The following is a 15,800-nucleotide window of genomic DNA, read 5'->3' as shown; positions in this document are numbered from 1 at the left end:
ATACGGCGAGAAGCCAGGGGTTGTCTGTGCCCACACAGGTGCTGACCACGCTGGGATTCCTGGCAAAAGGGGCATTCTAGTGGCAGTTGGCCAATCGGTCAGGAGTGTGCCAGTCAACCTTGAGCTGAGCCATGCCAGCTGTATGGAACATAATCATCTTAATGTCATCCAGGTACATCACATTCTAACATTAAAGCGCAATTTTCAGTGAGAGCTGGTTTAAGCACCTTTCCGTGATGACATTTCCGTGATGCGGTTTTTTAGTCTTACCCTAACCCCTTCCCCTAACCATAACCTAGCACGTGTGCAAGCAGTAAATAGTTTTTTTCCTGTAATTGTTCTGAATGAAAAACCAGCGCGGGTATATTTGGGCATGTGCGCATTCATATGTATTTTATTATAATTTTTGTTTCTTGATCATGAAACTGGAGCTTCTTAACAGGCCCCCTGTGTTCAGTAATTGTAAATAAACGCATGTGTAAAGTAGTGAATGACACACACTGTTGACCGTGGCACCCTCACATTTTTGACTTCAGTGTTTGTGTGCTGCACTGAGGCCACAGTGTTGCGGCCTCACACACATGCTCCCACTGTCTCTTTACAGTTTCATATTTATTTGACAGGGTACCAAATAAATCCCTGCGTGTCTGCACATCATCTGTACCACACCCTCGGTATAATTTCTTTTCTGTGATCATGTTGACTGATCTGACGGAATGGGGATTCCCAGCTCCAGGGCCTATTTACATGGATTTGCATATTTAAATAGGGAAGTGGGAAGGGAGGAGCATGGTGCATTTGCATGTGGTTCCATGCATACGCACGCTTTAATACATCTGACTATTTTTGTGCTTAAGCCAGTTTCGGGGTTTGTCATACGCCACACAAGTCATACGCCACACAAGTCTTTGTACATGAGGCTCCTGGACACGTAGGAAGGTTTGGAGACAAATAAGAGAGGAGGGATTGAAATGGTTGGTACATGTGCAGAGGGGCAATGCAGGGAAGAAGGATGAGGATGGAGCCACCAGGCAGAAGGAGAAGTTCTACATGAGGCCCCTGCTCTGGCAAATTCTAACTGGAGCAGCCGTTAGAATTTTTTTGAAAATTATGAGAAGCAGCAGACTTTCACAAAGAGTCACCAAAACAATCCTGCCATCTTTGCTATGACTTGAATGCTGTTTCAGTGAACTCATATTAAAGGTTTTAAAAAGTTGTAGATTTCCGAATCTGACAACTCCTCTCAAATGATCAACATGGCATTTCTTTTTCTTAGAGCTTGGAACTGAGTGGCTCAGATGGACTAATGATGGAGTAGTGAGAGATGAGTCTTTCAGCCTCTCTCCAGCCGGAGAGAAGAGCTCCATGGACGGTGGAGTAGAAGTAGGGATGAGTACTTTCTCCAGCAAACAAGACCTGAAAGGGCTGAAACAAAACAGCTAGTTTTACAAGTAGAATGTTTTTGGGGAGAAAAAAGTGTCCTTGGTTAATTCAATGTGAGTTTGTATACAGTATATATTAACCATGAATGTGCACAGGTACCTGAGACTGTTCTCCTGTTGTAGGCAAGGGTTCCCCAAGGTTGTTAAAGTCCTGCACTGAACAAAATTTTGCAGGATATGTGTAAGAGCCACATGTCCAGGGGTCATGAAACCACTGTGAGCACAGGACTCTCCTCGGCGTGATGACAGGGTTCCCTAAACACACACACACAGCTTGTCATGGCAAGAAACAAAGAATATTATTGTTCTAAATTACCACCTTAAGGTTTCTTGTTTAAAGTCACCTGTGAATTGGCGGATGAGCTGCGTGACAGCGTGCGTGACCTCCTGCTCAGACAGCGTCTCCATGTACTCTGCCTCATGTCCAGCTATCCAGCCACACAGAACATGGCCATACCTGGAATGTGAACCACAATAAGAACAGGTTATAGTGTCTGCTGCACTCTGAATTCATGAAGTAAATCAAGCTGTTTTATTTTTTAGGAGTTGATGACCTTTTGGTAGGTTTGAGCACAGTGAAGCCAAACATCTTCTTTATCCAGGATCTGTGTATATCTGGTACTTGGTCCACCATGAGCTCCTGAGCCACGACAAGACAAACAATATTTGGTGGGAGTGGCTTCTTTGGGTCAAATGTGCAAAACATTATGGTGGCAAATTAGAGTAATTTTTAATTTTCAATAAACCTGTTTACTAATTATAACTCTTATTTGAGTTTAAAGACACAACACATTTGCTGTCCAAAATCCAAACACATTAAATTAGACCCAGTGTGCCCAACTACTTGATTGAGGTCTAACAGTCGATCGGTGCTGAGTTCCAGTTTTATATATACTATGTAAATACAGTGGTGAGGGGTTTTACAGCCTTAAAACATCTATAATAATTGTAAAAAAATAACGGTGACTACTTCACAGATTTCACCTATCGCGGGTTATTTTTAGAACGTAACTCCCACGATAAACGAGGGCCCACTGTAATTGCTTTACACTGGGATACCATAAAATAAAATAAGTACAAATTGAACAGCGAACAATAAGATCTTAATAAATTAAAATAAATAGCAACTGTATCCCTACAGAAGTGTAGATGACAACAAATTTAGCACCAAGTTTCAGACAAGAAAATAATGGACTAGAGGATAGTCTTTTGGACCAGAAATCACATAAGAAAATAAATAAAAGCAAATAAAAGGGTGGTGTTAGCTGACTGAATAAAACTGACTTTAACTGTCTTTTAAAACTTGCCTTGTTGCTAATCGACTACAAGATCTAGATTTTCTATAAGATATATTTCAGCTGAATAATTCCCGACGTGTGGCATATGTGGGTTATATCTTGATGTTTCAACCTAACCGGTTGTTTATAAACCTTTGCAGCAATGACAGTGCGGCATTGACTATGCATTTTCATTTTGAGAGCAGAGTGACTTTGTGAGTGATAATTGGGGCAGCTGCAAAATGTAAGGCTCAATGAATTATTCAGATTAATTGATCAAAACCTTTAACCTTATTTTGTGTTGTTTGATACTGTCGATTCCCAGGAGAATATTGGAGTTTATAAAACCTGTGTACGAAGTGCTGGCTGCAGAGCAAAAAACCCCAAGTCCTCTCGCGCATACGTGGCACATCATCAGCCTACGAGATCAGAAGTTGGCCGTCCATCTCTCTACTTCTATGCTAACATGATCCACAATAATAACATTTAAAACTTCAAATCCCTGAACTCCCACGGTGCATTGGAGCACAACATCCATTGTTTACTAGTTAGGTAAATTTGCTAAGTTCTTAAAAAACATTTGTCCTTTCAACTTTCCGTTTTCACAGTGTTCATCCTTGACCCAAAATTCATCAGCATACCAAAAGGCAAATGTCAGCTCTCCTCGGTTTCTGCGTGATCAAAGCCATACACACAGAGGCCACTTGGCTGTTATAATATAGATATCTGAAAAAGTGCAACAAGTCAAACTTGATTTTTTTTTATCAAGTAATTTGATCAAAATAGAGAATTATTTTATGGTGACAATTAATGGACTGTTTCAGAACTACATTACATAAAATATGAGTGATACGAGGTCTATTAGAAAGAAACCGACCTTTTATTTTTTCAAAAACTGTATGGATTTGAATCACGTGCGATTACATCAGACAAGCTTGAACCCTCGTGCGCATGCGTGAGTTTTTTCACGCCTGTCGGTTGCGTCATTCGCCTGTGGGCGATAACCATTGATAACCATTCGTAAGATTCAGGCGGTTTTCGATGGCTTTCAGTCGAGGGAGTATCCGAGAAATTGTTTAACAGCTGGGCATGTTCAAACTTGTCCTGTGAGACTTCCAACGGAGGTGTTTTGCTGTGGCGCCGCGCCATGAGCGGCTGGGTGCCGACGCACGAATCCGTCCGCACGTCTTTAATTACAAAATCTCCTTTACCAGTGGAATGTCCGGATAAACTGCTGATCCCGACCTCTTCTGAAACTTCTCTGCTCTCTCACGACGTCATGGGTCAACAGAGGCTTAAATTTGGAATTTTTCAGCTTGAAAAATTTTCAGGCTGACGACGGCGGCTCGGGGCGCGGTGCGCCGTCCGGCTCCGTGGGCAGTCCTTAAAGCGACAGTAACACTCCATAATCTCTCATCAGCCCTTAAAATTTTCACTGAAAACCGTCTGAATTTCTCGAATGGTGTCCACTTGGATGTGCCTTACAGTTTCTGAAAAAATTTTGATCAAGCAAAGCGCCAGTCTCTCAGGAAGTTCTCAGACAAAGGAATTCCGACGGCAGGGGTGGACCAGTGCTCACTCAAAGCCTGCCCACAGGCGAATGACGCAACTGACAGGCGTGAAAAAACTCATGCATGCGCACGAGGGTTCAAGCTTGTCTGATGTAATTGCACGTGATTCAAATCCATATAGTTTTGAAAAAAAATAAAAAGGTCGGTTTCTTTTCTAATAGACCTCGTATGTCAACAAAGATGAAGCTCAGAACGTTTGTTTCAGATGTAAATGTGTTCAGTCAGTTCTTTATCTTTAAATATCTTTACCACACACAAAATACTTTTGTTCATTTCTCACCTCATCTTCCCACACCAGGTATATCACTTCACAGTCAGGATCCCACCACGGCGAATCAAACTCCAAAAACATTTTGTTGTTCGTTCCAAAGCCGAGTCTCTGCACAGAGTGCAGCTTGTGCAGAGGGAGTGGAGGCCTGAAGAGGGTTGAATGGTGCCTCTTTAGGTATCCTGATAAAACACACATTAGAGTAAGTTAATGGTGGTTTAAATTAATGTTTTTTTTTCAAGACAAACTAACTTGTTATTAAAGCTGCAGTCCACCAGTATTTTATATATTATAATGTTATAAACTGTAAATGTCTGAGCCTGGGTGGTATTCTGTTATATTTTAACCGAAATATGAGTCTACCTAGAGGCACTGTGACAATAACATGATCAGCAGCAATTCTCTCTCCATCATCACATTCAATCACCACAGGACTTTGTCTCTTCTGTGTATTATTCCAGTGGACACAGTGGACGGGTCGTCTGTAGGTCACTATATCACCTGGCAGCTCTGACATCAAGTTGTCGATTAGGCTTTCATAACCGCTGTAACAAAAAACAAAACAAAACAAATAATACTTCACTGAAAATGACATACTGTTTAAATTATACTGATTTAGTAATAGAAAATAATCTGGTGGGAGTGACCTTTTTGTCTGTGTAGAAAACCTTTCAATAACACAAACTAATAATTTTACATTAAAATGTATTTGTATAATGTTTAATCATCAATATTCTTTTTCGACTGATGTTAAACAGGACTAGGACTACTTTTAAAATACTTTATTGTTATGTGTCGACGCGGGTTGAGGAGCGGACCTGCGTCAGACGGAACCCAGCGCTAAAAATAACCAGAAAGTGGTTCCAATAACAAAAACAATTTATTTCACCCGCTGGTGCACAACAAAGTGTAAAAACCAAAATAGCGTCCTTCTGGTGGAGTGAACGCTGGCACGCTCTCCAGCGCCCAAAAGGATCGAAGCCCGGTGCTCCTGGACCCACTACCACCGCCAAACACCCCCCAGGTGGACACGACAAACCGACTCTCTGCGAAGCATAGAAGAGGTGAGGTAAGTCGGCAGTTACAACTAATATCCTTCAAAAGACACACACTATCAGCAACACATTCAGGTCTGTATTTAAGCTTTATGCAAATGAGCAGCTTCTCACAACAGGTGGAGGATCACTTGTCCGCACGCCACAGCAGTGAGAAGCAAGCTGCACAATTCTCATCACAATTCAAGTATACTGTGTAACAAAATACCAAGTTACTATCAACAATTAGTCAAACACTTAATCACCTCTGATGTGTGCTGACAGCATGTGTCCCTCACCCTTCCTGCTTCACGGGCTGTGTCAAACCCAGGTGCGGTCCTCAGCGTCTCACAAACGAACATCGCAAGGTCGGGTTCCCGGCAGTTCTGCTTGAATCACACATGACTTAAATGCAGAACGCCATCCAATTATCTGCTTCAGCTGAAAGTCTTTAAGGCTGCACGTGAGCACCATTCACAGGTGCTGCACATGATGTTGATGAGGGTGAAGGACTCTTCAGCCAGCACCTTCTCCCCAGACAAATCAGTTTTCATGTCACCTGGAGAGCAAAGAAAAGAAAAGAACACCAAAATGTCCAGCCACACCCCAACACACACAGTACCCCCCCTTTAACGGGAAGCCTCCGGCGACCGAACAGACCAGGGAGAACAGCACCTCCCTCCGGGGTCCTCGTCAGGAAGCAGACAGCACCACGCTCCTAAGGTCCACCACAGACAGCAGGACAGGGCACTGCAGCTGGAAGGCCGGCTGGCATCAACAAAAACCCCAAAACAGTCGCCAGTACAATCCAACACACAAGAAAAAACACAAAACCCACCCAAAACCTCCCCAGGGGACCGTCCCATCTAACCCCGGGAAGAAAAGAAAAACTCCCAAACGCAAACAAAAAAAAAAAAAAAAAAAAAAAGTAATTGTTAATAATGTTTGGAGTGTCTTAAGTTTAAATGTAACCTGTCAGTGATGTAATCTATTAATTAATGGTCATAATTATGAAATGGGTCAGTGGTATGTGACAAGTTAAAGAAATGCAATCTGTTAATAATGTTGACTATGATGCTGTATATTGAAAGATTGTATTGTTAAAAGGGGCAGAATCATAAGACTTGTTCTTCTTTCTGCTCCTTTTCATTCTGGTATTGTGGTGCTTTTGTTTTTTGCTTTTCTGTTTTTCTTTTAAATGAATGAAATAAATATTAAAGAAGAAGAAGAAATGCTGGGATATCGGGCCAAGACAATCCAACATGTTGAATATTCACAATTTGAGGTCCGAGCGGCTCCAACGTTCTTCTGAGCAGACTAGAGTACTCTTAACACACAACACACAGCAGGAATATCATATTAGATTATCTTTAGAGCCATCAAGATAGTCGGGGCTTCCTTAAGATTGTCGGAAGGGGAAGATTGGGTCAGAAATCGGCGTAATTATCTTGTCGTGTGAACCAGGCATAATGCAACCAATTTTTGTTATAACTGCGATGGACTGACGGCCTAACCAGGGTCTACCCCACCTCTTGCCCAATGACCTCTGGAATAGGCTCCAGCCTCCATGACCCTTAATTGGAGTAAGTGGGTGTAGAAAATGAATTAATGAATTTCAGAGTGCTGTGATCTAAAGCTCTTTGGTTCACCACACCCAGGGATGTGTGTGAAACTTAACACCATATTACAGTGCAGGTAACACGCAGCATTTTGTTCATAATCACCGGCCTTGAATTACGCCCTGCCTCATTTAAGTGCCGGGTGTGAGCACGGTTTGAAAAATAGAGTCAGCCTTTTCATCACGGAAATACAGTACCCACTTTCCTCGACTCATTGAGTGTCAGTGCTGAACTTCATTTCATACCTCTTTTACTGGGCACGTCCAGAATGCTCTGTCCAGTATATGTGAGGGGTTTTTAATGGAAATGCATTGTGATCCGACGGGATGTTTTGTTCAATGTGAGCGAAAATCCGTGATACAACATCTGTTATATACAATGTTTATTACATGGAAAACCATACAAAAGCATTGGGGTTTTGGTTTAGGTAAGTTTTACTATATGTCCTTTTTGGCCTTTCCCTCCTTCTGTTTCTCTGCCACACAGTTTTTCTCCCATTTCACATGAGCATATACCATCAAAGTCTCTCTCACCTTTGTGCTGGTCTGTAGTACCTCACACACCATAAAAGTGCCTATTTCATAACCTGAGTTTCATTGTCACTCTAAACTGGAATCTTAATATTCTGATCAACGCTACCTTAAAGAGAATGTTTGACATTTTTCAACCTGGCCTCTATTTCTAGAAGTTCTTCTTTTCACTTCAGACAAAAATGTTTAATCTGTACTGTATTGATTCAGAATGCACAGTCATGGGCTAATCGGATGTGTTTTTGTCTCAATGAAAAGAACAACCTCACAGTATAAGATGAGAAACCAGAATGGAAAATGTTTAACTTCCCTTTTAAATTCTCTTCCTCCTTTTCCATTTGTTTCACCATTCCAGGCTGCACCACCATATGAAACTGTGTTTTTACTTAATTGTGGTAGTTGGTTGTGATTGTGGAGTACTTTTTTGGCACGTAATTGGGTGATTCTTTAACTACGGGCACTATTGGCCTTGTAAATGTAATTTCCACCACACCATTGCCTTACAATATAAAGCGCCTTGGGGCAACTGTTTGTTGTGATTTGGCGCTATATACATGTGCTCTGATGTCACTGTTTATCTCCATAGAAACTACCCAAACAATCTTTCATACAAACTGTTTAAAGGGACATTAGTGTTGTGGTGGAAATTACGGCAATAGTGTGGGACAACTACATTTTGTTTAAAAAAAATCACAACAGTTGTATGACATTGAATACCCCAATTATGTTTTGATTATTTTACTGATATTATTCAGAGATATTTTAAAACATTAGAAAAAATGTTCTTTACCATTCATTTTTATCATTGAAGATCAAAAGTCTGGGTGTGGGACAAGCACAAAACGGCAATATTTGCATATAATGATGCTGAAAAAAGGTGAAAAAGTCATCATAGACTACTAGAACAAATTTCTTAACACACTTTCATTGTAAAGATAACTATAAAAGTGTGAAATGTCCCCTTTTTTCTGTTTTTCATAAAATATGATCAAAGGACATAATAAGTGCCCGTAGTCTAAGAATCACCCAATTATAAAATGTGCAGGAATATACAGTAGTTTTAAAGTAATCCCAGTCATGTTTAACATCAGTCAGAAAAAGAATATGATGATTAAACATCATCTAAAATTATTAGCTTGTGTGTATTGAAATTTTTCTACATCTACACAGACAAAAATATCATTCCCATTCCATATCATTTTCAGTGAAGTATTATTTTTGTTGTTGTTACAGCGGTTATGAAAGCCTAATCGACAACTTGATGTCAGAGCTGCCAGGTGATATAGTGACCTACAGACGACCCGTCCACTGTGTCCACTGGAATAACACAGAGAAGAGACAAAGTCCTGTGGTGATTGAATGTGATGATGGAGAGAGAATTGCTGCTGATCATGTTATTGTCACAGTGCCTCTAGGTAGACTCATATTTCAGTTAAAATATAACAGAATACCACCCAGGCTCAGACATTTACAGTTTATAACACTCAGAAATACTGGTGGACTGCCGCTTTAATAACAAGTTAGTTTGTCTTGAAAAAAAAAAACATTAATTTAAACCACCATTAACTTACTCTAATGTGTGTTTTATCAGGATACCTAAAGAGGCACCATTCAACCCTCTTCAGGCCTCCACTCCCTTTGCACAAGCTGCACTCTGTGCAGAGACTCGGCTTTGGAACAAGCAACAAAATTTTTGTGGAGTTTGATTCGCCGTGGTGGGATCCTGACTGTGAAGTGATATACCTGGTGTGGGAAGATGAGGTGAGAAATGAACAAAAGTATTTTGTGTGTGGTAAAGATATTTAAAGATAAAGAACTGACTGAACACATTTACATCTTAAACAAACATTCTGCGCTTCATCTTTGTTGACATACAGTAGTGTTCAGAATAATAGTAGTGCTATGTGACTAAAAAGATTAATCCAAGTTTTGAGTATATTTCTTATTGTTACATGGGAAACAAGGTACCAGTAGATTCAGTAGATTCTCACAAATCCAACAAGACCAAGCGTTCATGATATGCACACTCTTAAGGCTATGAAATCGGGCTATTAGTAAAAAAAAAGTAGAAAAGGGGGTGTTCACAATAATAGTGTGTGGCATTCAGTCAGTGAGTTCGTCAGTTTTGCGGAACAAACAGGTGTGAATCAGATGTCCCCTATTTAAGGATGAAGCCAGCACCTGTTGAACATGCTTTCTCTTTGTAAGCCTGAGGAAAATGGAATGTTCAAGCAGGGCCGCCGCTAAGGTTTTGGAGGCCCTAAGCATAACTGGTCAGGGAGGCCCCCCCCCCACACACACACACAAGTTCTACTCAAACCGTTACTATTTAATGTTTTAAATAAAAAATATATATCATTAGTAATGCTAAACAAAAATACCAAAACATTAAGATTTTTTGACAATTTTGTTTAACAAAATACCATGTTGTACCATTGTTCATAATAGGACAACAAGTGCATAAAATATGCATCAGTTTAGGTTTTCTGTTTAACTGTAAAACACTTCATTATATTATGTTATCTAGTATCCGGTGTATTCCATAATGATAGGAAAACTACATGAAACCATTATATTATATTAAATTATGGACACATAGAAAAATACCTAAATATTAAAATGCTCAATACTACACATCAAGAAAAACAGTGGTGGCATTGTGAAACCATACACAACCACAACAAATGCTAAAATTTACCAGCAGGTGTCACCCTTTCCTTATCCTAAGGGGGAATGGAGCGCTCTACAGTGCACTCTACTCTCTCATTTATTGGACTGGAAATCATCACATCTGGCAACCCTGGTTAGGCGGCACAGCGAACAGAGAAAGACGCAGACAGGGCTGTATCATTTCAGGGAATTGGGGCGGGGGTGGATGGGGGCTTTATATTAGGCAAAAAAAAACTGTTAATTTGCCCTAATTAAGTAATGGGGTATGGGCCTACACAATGTTTAAAGACAAAAACGATGGGCCTATTCATAAATAATTCATATTGATTTTGAAATGTAATAATGTAATAATTTCAACACATTTTTCAGTCAATTGGAGGCCCTGCAAACTAGTGCAACATGGTTGGTGCCCCACACAGGCTGCGTAGTCTGCTTATGCCGAATGGCGGCGCTGCGTTCAAGACATTGTTCAGAACAGCGTAGTTTGATTAAAAAGTTTATATGCAGGTGCAAAGAATTATAGGCTGTTCATCTACAATGATCTCCAATGCTTTAAAATGGACACAAAAAAAAACAGATGCGTGGAAGAAAACGGAAAACAACCTTCAAAATGTATAGAAGAATAACCAGAATGGCAAAGCCTCACCCATTGATCAGCTCCAGGATGATCAAAGACAGTCTGGAGTTACCTGTAAGTGCTGTGACAGTTAGAAGATGCCTGTGTGAAGCTAATTTATTTGCAAGAATCCCCTACAAAGTCCCTCTGTTAAATAAAAGACGTGCAGAAGAGGTTACAATTTGCCAAAGAACACATCAACTGGCCTAAAGAGAAATGGAGGAATATTTTGTGGACCGTAGAGCGTAAAACTGTTCTTTTTGGGTCCAAGGGCCGCAGACAGTTTGTGAGATGACCCCCAAACTCTGAAGTCAAGCCACAGTTCACAGTGAAGACAGTGAAGCATGGTGGTGCAAGCATCATGATATGGGCATGTTTCTCCTACTATGGTGTTGGGCCTATATATCGCATACCAGGTATCATGGATCAGTTTGGATATGTCAAAATACTTGAAGAGGTCATGTTGCCTTATGTTGAAGAGGACATGCCCTTGAAATGGGTGTTTCAACAAGACAATGACCCCAAGCACAATAGTAAACGAGCAAAATCTTGGTTCCAAACCAACAAAATTAATGCCTCGCAGATGTGAAGAAATCATGAAAAACTGCGGTTATACAACTGAATAATAGTTTAGTGATTCACAGGATTGCTAAAAAAACAGTTTGAACATAATAGTTTTGAGTTTGTAGCATCAACAGCAGATACTACTATTACGTATTGTGAACACCCCCTTTTCTACTTTTTTTTTGCTAATAGCCCAATTTCATAGCCTTAAGAGTGTGCATATCATGAATGCTTGGTCTTGTTGGATTTGTGAGAATCTACTGAATCTACTGGTACCCATGTATGTAATGGCCCCGGGGGTTGATGAGATCCGTCCAGAAATGCTGAAGGCTGTGGGTGTGGAGGGATTGTCTTGGATGAGACGTCTCTTCAACATTGCGTTGAGGTCTGGGACAGTGCCTAAGGAGGGGCAAACTGGGGTGGTGGTCCCCATATTTAAAAAGGGGGACCAGAGAGTGTGTGCCAACTACATGTGTGTAGTTGTGCATCACACTACTCAGCCTCCCTGGTAAAGTCTACTTCAGGGTGCTGGAAAGGAGGGTTTGGCCGATAGTCGAACCTCTGATTGAAGAGGAACAACGTGGGGTTCGGAAAGTTGATACGACAAATATTTTGGAGAAATTAGTAATTTTAGCTAACCAGTAAACAATGGACATTGTGATGCAATGTACCATGGAAGTCTGGGGCTCTGGGGTTTTAAATGTTGTTACTGTGCTTCATGTTAGTTTAACAGGATTGTTAGTGTTATGATTTATTGTGTTTTGTAGTTCAACTGGCTTAGTCAGTTTAGTTAAGTGTCATGTTGCCATTACATGAGTGACTTAAGTGTCATGTTGGTACCATGAGTGAAATGAGCTAAAATTGTTAATTTCACCAAAATATTGTCCTTTCAACTTTCCGTTTTTGCAGTGTTCATCCTTGACCAAAAATACTTCAGCATACCAAACGGTAAATGCCAATTCTCCCCGGTTTTGCCATCATCAAAGCCATACACATGCATGTACACAGAGGCCACTTGGCTATTATAATATAGGTAATACATTATTGAAGTAAATGTGCGCAATGCAAAGAATAAGCACAAATTGGCCTAGGACTGGCCCACAACAACAAACAACCCAAATAATACAATGCCTAATTGAAGTTGGAATAGTTGTTCCTTACCTTAGTGGGATTTCTGGCACTGAGAGGAGGAAGCTGGTCTGTCATAGTCCGGACAGTCAGAGCTGAGTGCCAGCTGTAAGCAGTCTGCAAGGTGGTCATCAGTCATGGTGGATCTGTATTTTGACTTCATGATTTTCATTTGTGAGGCACACTCACAAAAATATGTTGATCCAAAAGTGTAGTCAAATTCTCTGCAGTTTGAGGTTGGGGTACTTCTCTTTCTGCATTAGAGTCCAGAATTGGACATTCACGTCAGGTGTTGCTCTGGATTTGAGCTCAGTGTCATTTTTCAATGTGAGGATCTCCTTCTCATTCGCACAGCTATCCAGGTTGAAGAATGATGCCACTTTGAATGTCATACAATCCACATATTTTGCCCAAATGGAAAACAGAGAAAACTGACAACAGGTTCAAAGGATGCAAAGTCAGTAAAGTGCCTATCAGATTTTGAAAACATGCTCTGCACTTGATCATCATAACATCCACTTTCAAGCTCCGCACAGTCTTTGCCCCAAAGCTTAAGTTCTGTGTCCATGTGTGGAAAGTTCTGCAGGTCAGACTGTTGCAACCTACTTGATAGCAGGTGTAACTTGTTTTTAAATGTGTTCACATACCTGATCTCTTGATAATGTGTTTGTCCTTACCCTACAACGCTAGGTTCAAGTTATTGAGCTTGTTAGTCAGATCGATAAGAAAGGCTAAATCCAAGAGTCACTGACTGTCTTCAAGCTGTGCATATCCAGCATGGTTTGAACATTTCAGAAATTCTTTAATTTCGGGCAACAAATCAGAAAACTGTTCCAGAAATTTACCTGTGCTGAGCCACCTAATGTTTGTGTGCAGCATCAGATCTGTGTGTTCTACATCTGTCGCTTCCAGCTGGGCACAGAATAATCACGTCTGCAGACTCCTGGCCCGAACAGAACACACAATCTTGTTAGCCACATCCATCACATCTTCTATATTGATGAACCATTGTGCTGCTAGCCAGCTTTTCAATTCTTGGACTTTTCTGGCGTGCAGAGGTAATTTAGCTGGGAAGTTTGCATCGTAGCTCTTAAAATGCTGCTCTAAATTCCCTTTCTTCGGTAAAGCCACAATTACATTGCAGATAAGACAGATGGATTAACACAACAACAACAAAAATAATCTTCCTCCCATTCTGAATGGAAATACGTTTTCAGTGTTTTTAGCTCCTGCCATTGTAGCATCTCCTCGATCTCTGCCGTATCATCTTGCAACCTTTCAACCCTGTGCATCCAGTCGACTGGAACTCAGTCCGCGGTTGACTGTTCAACCGTGATCAACTACTTGGGCATGCTGGATCTAATTTAATGTGTTGAATCATCTAGGTGGGCACGCTGGGTTTAATTTAATGTGTCTGGATTTTTGATGTGTTGTGTCCCTCGGCTCAAACAGAAGTTATAATGAGGCAATGGGTTAATTGAAAATTAAAAATCAATATAATTTGCCACCATAATGTTTTGCACATTTGACCCAAAGAAGCCACCCACCAAAATATTCTATTTGTCTTGTCATGGCTCAGGAGCTTGTGGTGGATGAAGTGCCAGATATACACAGATCCTGGATAAAGAAGATGTTTGGCTTCAATGTGCTCAAACCTACCAAAAGGTCATCAACCCCTAAAAAAAAGTTTTATTTACTTCATGAATTCAGAGTGCAGCAGACACACTATAACCTGTTCTTATTGTGGTTCACATTCCAGGTATGGCCATGTTCTTTGTGGCTGGATAACTGGACATGAGGCAGAGTACATGGAGACGCTGTCTGAGCAGGAGGTCACGCACGCCGTCACGCAGCTCATCCGCCAATTCACAGGTGACTTTAACCCCTTCTAAGCCTGTATATCCCATCGATGGGAAATTTCACTTTTTATTTGTGAGATAGTGACAAGCTAAAATGAGGTGGGCAGTACAAGAAACCATAAGGTATTAATTTAGAACAATAATATTCTTTGTTTCTTGCCATGACAAGCTGTGTGTGTGTGTTTAGGGAACCCTGTCATCACGCCGAGGAGAGTCCTGTGCTCACAGTGGTTTCATGACCCCTGGACATGTGGCTCTTACACATATCCTGCAAAATTTTGTTCAGTGCAGGACTTTAACAACCTTGGGGAACCCTTGCCTACAACAGGAGAACAGTCTCAGGTACCTGTGCACATTCATGGTTAATATATATACTGTATACAAACTCACATTGAATTAACCAAGGACACTTTTTTCTCCCCAAAAACATTCTACTTGTAAAACTAACTGTTTTGTTTCAGCCCTTTCAGGTCTTGTTTGCTGGAGAAAGTACTCATCCCTACTTCTACTCCACCGTCCATGGAGCTCTTTTCTCCGGCTGGAGAGAGGCTGAAAGACTCATCTCTCACTACTCCATCATTAGTCCATCTGAGCCACTCAAATCCAAGCTCTAAGAAAAAGAAATGCCATGTTGATCATTTGAGAGGAGTTGTCAGAGTCGGAAATCTCCAACTTTTTAAAATATGAGCTTAATAAACTTTAATATGAGTTAATTGAAATAGCATTCAAGTCATAGCAAAGATGGCAGGGTTGTTTTGGTGACTCTTGGTGGAAGTCTGCTGCTTCTCAGAATTTTCAACAAAACAATTCTTACGGTTCAGATGTATCAAAAGTGATATGACCGTGGAAATGTGCACCCACGTTTGCAATTATATGGGTGGATATAAAATCATGCGCAAAGTGATGCGCCAAATGGCACTAACAGTGGCTGCATTAGAGGAGCTTGCAAATGGTGCAATCCGACATGACTATGTATTCAGGGAATGTGAGGATTTTCTTGCAAATGACGATAATTGGCACACAAGCCGATTTTGATTACTAATGCCACTGTTACTGGAGTTGCACGCAGAACTGTGGCAGCCCAGAGCAGAATACGGCGAGAAGCCGGCAGGTGGTCTGTATCCACACAGGCGCTGACCACACTGGACTTCTTGGCCACAGGGGCATTCCATCAGCAGCTCGCCGATCGGTCAGGAGTGTGCCAGCCAACCTTACGCTGAGC

General features: G+C 41.0%; 2 protein-coding genes across 2 annotated transcripts; one reads left to right on the top strand and one right to left on the bottom strand.

Moving 5' to 3' along the window:
* Positions 1–1,047: 1,047 nt before the first annotated feature.
* Positions 1,048–15,428, bottom strand: LOC117523711 (peroxisomal N(1)-acetyl-spermine/spermidine oxidase-like; the record flags this gene model as incomplete). Its single annotated transcript, XM_034185306.1, has 7 exons — positions 1,048–1,425; positions 1,543–1,697; positions 1,787–1,899; positions 1,997–2,082; positions 4,571–4,740; positions 4,922–5,103; positions 15,421–15,428. Coding segments are annotated over 7 exons (867 nt in total), but the record flags the coding sequence as incomplete, so codon positions are not given.
* LOC117523784 (peroxisomal N(1)-acetyl-spermine/spermidine oxidase-like) lies at positions 8,819–15,410 on the top strand. The gene is made up of 7 exons (XM_034185398.1): positions 8,819–8,831; positions 8,947–9,156; positions 9,333–9,502; positions 14,299–14,384; positions 14,479–14,591; positions 14,766–14,920; positions 15,040–15,410. Exons 1-7 carry the CDS (start codon positions 8,819–8,821, stop codon positions 15,190–15,192), a joined length of 900 nt encoding a protein of 299 aa, XP_034041289.1. The 3' UTR covers positions 15,193–15,410.
* Positions 15,429–15,800: the final 372 nt, after the last annotated feature.

Source organism: Thalassophryne amazonica, chromosome 13 (genome assembly GCF_902500255.1).
Source record: "Thalassophryne amazonica chromosome 13, fThaAma1.1, whole genome shotgun sequence".
NCBI lineage: Eukaryota > Metazoa > Chordata > Actinopteri > Batrachoidiformes > Batrachoididae > Thalassophryne > Thalassophryne amazonica.
Note: the sequence above shows the minus strand (reverse complement) of the source record. Positions and strands in the feature narration are given on the sequence as shown.